Source organism: Gastrolobium bilobum, unplaced genomic scaffold (genome assembly GCF_033153095.1).
Source record: "Gastrolobium bilobum isolate Gb01-03AN ecotype WA unplaced genomic scaffold, APGP_CSIRO_Gbil_v1 utg647, whole genome shotgun sequence".
Taxonomy (NCBI): Eukaryota; Viridiplantae; Streptophyta; class Magnoliopsida; order Fabales; family Fabaceae; genus Gastrolobium; species Gastrolobium bilobum.
The window spans coordinates 242,006-248,247 of record NW_026899122.1 but is presented as its reverse complement, the minus strand read 5'-3'; the positions used below and the strand labels follow the sequence as shown (position 1 = coordinate 248,247).

General features: G+C 33.4%; 1 protein-coding gene across 1 annotated transcript; it reads left to right on the top strand.

Annotated features, from left to right (window-relative positions):
* Nucleotides 1–1,472: 1,472 nt before the first annotated feature.
* Nucleotides 1,473–3,278, top strand: LOC133287421 (flotillin-like protein 4). The gene is made up of 2 exons (XM_061485034.1): nt 1,473–2,399; nt 2,766–3,278. Exons 1-2 carry the CDS (start codon nt 1,473–1,475, stop codon nt 3,276–3,278), a joined length of 1,440 nt encoding a protein of 479 aa, XP_061341018.1.
* Nucleotides 3,279–6,242: the final 2,964 nt, after the last annotated feature.

Below are 6,242 nucleotides of genomic sequence, written 5' to 3'. Positions count from 1 at the left end.
ACGTCAAATCAAATATATATATATATATATGGAAATAGATATATCATTTTGTAGGAAATTGGTTGTGTAATGCTATAGACACAACCAATGTGGACCCCGTCACTTTCTTTTCTTTTCTTTTTTTTATTTTAAAAGTAGTGGGGTCCATATTGTGGGTGTTCATCAATCGATCCAAACTGATTCAAACTGCGACGACCGAACCGAAAAATCGATAACAGAATAAATCAAAAACCGAAAAAAAACTCGCAAATTTTAATTGGATTGGATCGGTTTCGGATGTGTTGATGAAAACCGATCCAATCCAAACCGATCCAATATATTAATTTTTCTCTAGCTACTTGATTTTTTCCCAATCATAGCCCAAAAATTTCTAAATCCAAGACCTGTTAACCTATCAACTACACCCAAGAAAAAATCAAATCACATCTCTTCAACAAAATTTCATCTGTGTAGAGCTTCGTATCTCACTGCCCACACAAAAATTATATTATCGTTTACTGATGCTTTTGTATTTAAAAAATATATATTTACAAAGCCAATATATACAAAAATGTTATTTGCACAATAATCATGAAACAAAATTAAGGATTTTCAAAAAACCGAAAACCGATCTAATCCAAACTGGAAAAAAATTGGATTGGATCTGATCGGATTTGATTTGAAAAAAATCCAAACTGAATGGATGATTAAATAATCAAATCGAAGGTATTGGATCAAATGATTTTTGTTTCCAGAACCAATCCAGACCGCGAACACCGCTAGTCCATATTGGTTGTGTCTATAACATGACACAACCAATTTCCTACATTATGATATCTTTATTTCCCATATATATATATGGTAAAATCATTTCTACAACCGCTTTACATACAGCAACGACAGATGTATGGTTATGATTCCCTGCATTTAATGCTTTCAAGTATATATATAGCAAGTATTTGATTGCTGCACGTACAGCACCTGCAGAAATGTAAACCCCTATATATATATATATATATATATAGGGTTAGGATCATTTTACACCAGTGTAAGTTACACTCTCAATCTTGATCGTTGATCCTATTTATATCTAAGGGCTCTAATTTTTTTAGTAATGTGAGTCATTGGATACAAGTGGATCAATGCTCAAGATTGAGTGTAAATCTTCTAACTTTTATATTAGTGTAAGAATATCTTGCCTTATATATATATATATATATATATATATATATATATATATATATGAGTCATGTAACATGAATCAAAATTATTTTCCTATAAATAAAACTCTCGGTGGGACCACGAATTAGAAAAAGAGAAAGAAAAAAGGCGCTATTATCAATGAAAGTTGTGAGTGCAGTAATTTGTTTTTATTCCCGTTACATAACTCTTACATTTCCCATGTATATAAAATTGGGCAAGCAATCAGTAATAATACTCATTACAAGTATTTCATTGCTTCTATCATAACACCAAAACGGCAAACCAAAACCATGTTCAAGGTAGCAAATGCATCTGAATACCTGGTTATCACTGGGGTTGGAATCAAAGACATAAAACTTGCAAAGAAAGCATGGGTTCTCCCTGGCCAGGCATTCACCGTTTTCGACCTCTCTCCGGTTAACTACACCTTCGAAGTCCAAGCCATGAGCGTCGAAAAGCTACTTTTCCTGCTTCCTGCTGTCTTCACAATCGGTCCCAGACTGGACGACAAACAGAGCCTTTTCAAATACGCTAAACTCATCTCACCTCATGACACGCTCTCGCACCATGTCAAGGAGCTTGTCCAAGGTATCATCGAGGGAGAGACACGTGTCCTCGCTGCATCCATGACAATGGAAGAGATTTTCAAAGGCACCAAAGAGTTTAAACAAGGAGTGTTCGAGAAAGTTCAGCTAGAGCTTAACCAGTTTGGGCTTTTGATTTACAACGCCAATGTTAAGAACCTAGTGGATGTGCGTGGACATGAGTATTTCTCTTATTTGGGTCAGAAGACGCAAATGGAAGCTGCAAACCAAGCAAAGGTGGACGTGGCTGAGGCCAAGATGAAGGGGGAGGTAGGATCGAAGCTGAGAGAAGGTAAAACGCTTCAAAATGCTGCGAAAATTGATGCAGAGACTAAAATCATACGGACACAGAGACAAGGAGAGGGTGAGAAGGAGGGAATAAAGGTGAGGACTGAAGTGAAGGTGTTTGAGAATGAGAGAGAAGCAGAGGTGGCAGAGGCAAATTCTGAGCTTGCTAAGAAAAAAGCTATGTGGAAAAAGGGGGCGCAGGTGGCGGAGGTGGAGGCCACCAAGGCTGTGGCACTGAGAGAAGCAGAGTTGCAGGGAGAAGTTGAAAGGATGAATGCTTTGACACGAACAGAGAAGCTTAAAGCACAGTTCCTCAGCAAAGCAAGCGTTGAGTACGAAACCAAGGTTTGTTGATTTGTTCTTCGTTTATTAATACAAATTGACATAAAAGTTTTCTGTGGTATATACAAATCCATCGTTGTTTTTCAACCTAGCTTGTTGATTTTATCTATTTATACGAGTAAATCATTGTCCAGTCTACCTCTATGACAACTCAATATAATAGTAAATCAATGAGTACCGAAGAAAATATAGAAACATCAATAAAAACTTAAAATATGATGTTGGAAATGTATATCATGCTGAATTAGATATATTGTAGTATGTAGCTATATGTATCATTGTCAAGGATGAAACCTAGCTAAAAGGAAAGCTTGTATGATAAATTTTTTATTCCCCTTAAATGACACATAATTGGAAATTCTGGAATAGGTACAAGAGGCCAACTGGGAGCTGTACAAGAAGCAAAAAGCGGCGGAAGCAATTCTGTTTGAGAAGGAGAAAGAGGCGGAAGCACAAAAAGCATTAGCAGGTGCAGCATTTTTCACACGCCAACAAGCAGCTGAAGCAGAGCTATACGCAAAGAAAAAGGAGGCAGAAGGGCTTGTGGCAATTGGTCAAGCCCAAGGGGCATATTTGAGGACACTTCTTGATGCACTGGGAGGCAACTACGCAGCTCTAAGGGACTACTTGATGATAAATGGTGGAATGTTTCAAGAGATTGCCAAGATTAATGCTGAGGCAATACATGGACTTCAGCCTAAGATTAGTATTTGGACAAATGGTAATGGAGGAGAGGTAACTGATGGAGGTGCTGGTGCAATGGGTATGAAGGAGGTTGCTGGTGTGTACAAGATGTTGCCACCTCTGTTTAAGACTGTCCATGAGCAAACGGGTATGCTGCCACCTTCTTGGATGGGAACTTTGCCTGACAAGAGTTCTTAGCCTCTTGTCCTACCAATCACATAACCTCTTCTTCTTTTTCTTCTTCTTATTATTATTATTATTATTATTATTATTATTATTACGAGGATGGATATTCTTACTACTAATATTTTTTACTACCAATCTAATCATCATTGGATCAAAGAGACAATGTTAAAAAGTTTTTGAATAGAAAAAAAATATTGATCCAATAATGATTAGATAGGTAGTAAGTTGGTAGTAAAAAATATTAGTAATTAGAATATCTTCCCTCTATTATTATTATTAGGTCGGCTAGATATATATGTCTTTTGTTAAGAAATAAAGAAAAATAGTACGAACATAATACATACTATGAATATATAAGTACAAACACTAGCAAAAGTTTGAAATACCATACATGGTATGGTATTTGTCTGATTCACATCACTATTTTATAAAAGAAAACTCCATTTTCTCCCATTGTAGTTTTATGATTTATTATTTGACTCTCTGTAGTTTTAAACTTATGACTTAGACTTATTGTGCTTAAATAATTTATCATTTAACCTCTCGTGGTTTTAAACTTTTACTTAGACACCTTGTGGTTAGAAAATTTTTCACTTAGACCACTTATGGTTACAAAAATAAAAATTTAAAAAAATAAAAATTTAAAATAAATGTTCTCTTTTTTATTTGGTATCCTCACCTAATACATTTAGGGTTTAAAAACTAAAAATGAATTTTTAAAAAATTCACTTATTTTTATCAAGAAAATAAATTCAATTCAAATCAAATATTATTTTATTTTATCTATTTTTTACCCTATATCGTTATAAAATTATCTACAGAAAGTAAATATCTTATTTTGATAATACATATTTAATTTATCTTAAATAATTTTTTTTAATTTCAAATATATTTTAAAAAATAAGATAATTTATAAATTAATTTCAAAATAAATAACTTGAAATATTTTTTAAACCATAAATATACATGAGGATATAAAATAAAAAAGAGAGAAAATTTATTTTTAAAAATATTTATTTTTAAACCACAAAGTGTCTAAGTGAAATTTTTTGTAACCACGAGGGGTCTAAATGAAAATTTAAAACCACAAAGGATTAAATGACAAAATATCCCAGCACAATGGGTCTAACTGATAAGTTTAAAACCACAGGGGGTTAAATGATATATCTCAAAACCACGGTGGGTGAAAATGAAGTTTTCCCTTTATAAAATCATCAGTTGTATAAAAAAAGAATAAAATTATATAAATACAGAAAATTTAAATTGCAGAAAAATAAAAAGTGCAATCTAATAGGACTTTAGCGACTTCTAATATTGAAAGATTCAATCCCTGACAATGGCGCCAAAAAATTGTTGCGACTCGGCAAGTGCACCGGTCGTTAAGAAATAAAAATGTACCAGAGTACGAGATCGTTCCCACGAGGATTGAGTTTCAAACACTAGTTCGCTAATCGTGGTTTAGTTGGACAATCAAGGTTGAAATGAAGAGAATTGAAATTGAAAACGATTAATAACATGCAAATTAAAATTCAGAATTAAAAACAATTGGAAAGATGATTGATTTAAAAGGATTAAAAACAAGCGTAGTTAGGGTTTCGACTTTCCTCAATCTCCTCTTTATGCTATGAATTAAACTGTCAAGAATTCGTTCTTAAAATAATGTCAATCAACCCAATGGGTGCAGCTCAGTTGGTTCCTTGGCGCTGAGTTAGTGGGGTTGGACATATGTTCGATTCCCGCTGAATGCATTCTTGGGGAGGGGGCTGAACCTTTAGCCATTACTGACCCCCGCACTCCGGATTAGTCCCATAGCCGGCTCAAAGAGTCGAAGCTTGTGGGGATACCAGAGGGAGCCAACTCGCCTCAAAGAGGTAATTAGGGTTGGGTAACTCCAAAAAAAAAAAAAAATGCCAATCAATTCTTTCTAAGTTAATTAAGGCTCAATTCCTTGTTACCCTAAATCTATGTGATCTTAGAAGAACCCTAGTTCCCCCGTTATTCCCCAAGAAAATATACATTAAGATCAAGAATTTAAAGATTGCACAATTGCCCTATGTCTATCCCTAGATCACAATGATTGTGATAAATTTACCAAGTCAGGGTTCATGCACCAACATTCCTATTGTCATACAATTTTCCTAAATCAATCTATAAGGAGCAAACTTATAGAAAGCATTAAAGACAGATAAATTTATTCAAATATAAAAATAAAAGAATTCAGAGACAATTTAATTCATAAAACATAAAGATTCAATTGGGTTCCATCTACCCCTAACTACATAAAAGTCTAGCCTAGCATACTAAATTGAAAAACAATAAGAAAGAAAATAGTTCTCCAAGCCTCCATTGGTGTGATGTTGACTTGGTTCCCCAGAGCTCCAATGCTCTGTAACATGATTCTTCCTTTTGATCTCTGTGTATTTCCTGTGGTGTGTCTGTGAATGAGTGTATTTCATTGACCCCAAGCTCCCTATTTATAACCTTTGAAGCCATATCTTTTAATTCTTCATCAAATCTCTCCATGAATCTCTATCAATTCCCAATCAAATCTTGATTTGTTTCCTTTTTTTCCTCTAAGATCTTGCAGATTGGGTTTTAAATCTTTGTTATGATTCCTTTACCACTTATACGGTTGAAATTTTTGACGAAAATATTATTCCGTTGAAACTTACGACGAAAATTATTTTTCATCGAAAATTTTCAACGGAAAACGAATTTCGTCGAATTTTTTAAATAAATATATGTTAAATAAATTAAATTTATGAATTTTTTGACAAAATCAGATTCCGTAGAAAATTTTTGATGGAAAAAAATTCCGTCAAAAACCATTATAAAAAATAAATAAAAAAGAAATTATATTTATGAATTTTTCGACGAAAATCAGATTCTGTCGAAAGTTTTCGACGAAAAAATAATACCGTCGAAAACTCTTTTAAAAAAATAAATAAAAAAGAATTTATATTAATAAATTTTTGG

Coding starts and splice junctions, on each gene's coding strand:
- LOC133287421 (XM_061485034.1), top strand. CDS start 1,473: ATGTTCAAGGTAGCAAATGCATCTGAATACCTGGTTATCACTGGGGTT. Junction 2,400..2,765: donor GCGTTGAGTACGAAACCAAG/GTTTGTTGATTT, acceptor ATTCTGGAATAG/GTACAAGAGGCCAACTGGGA.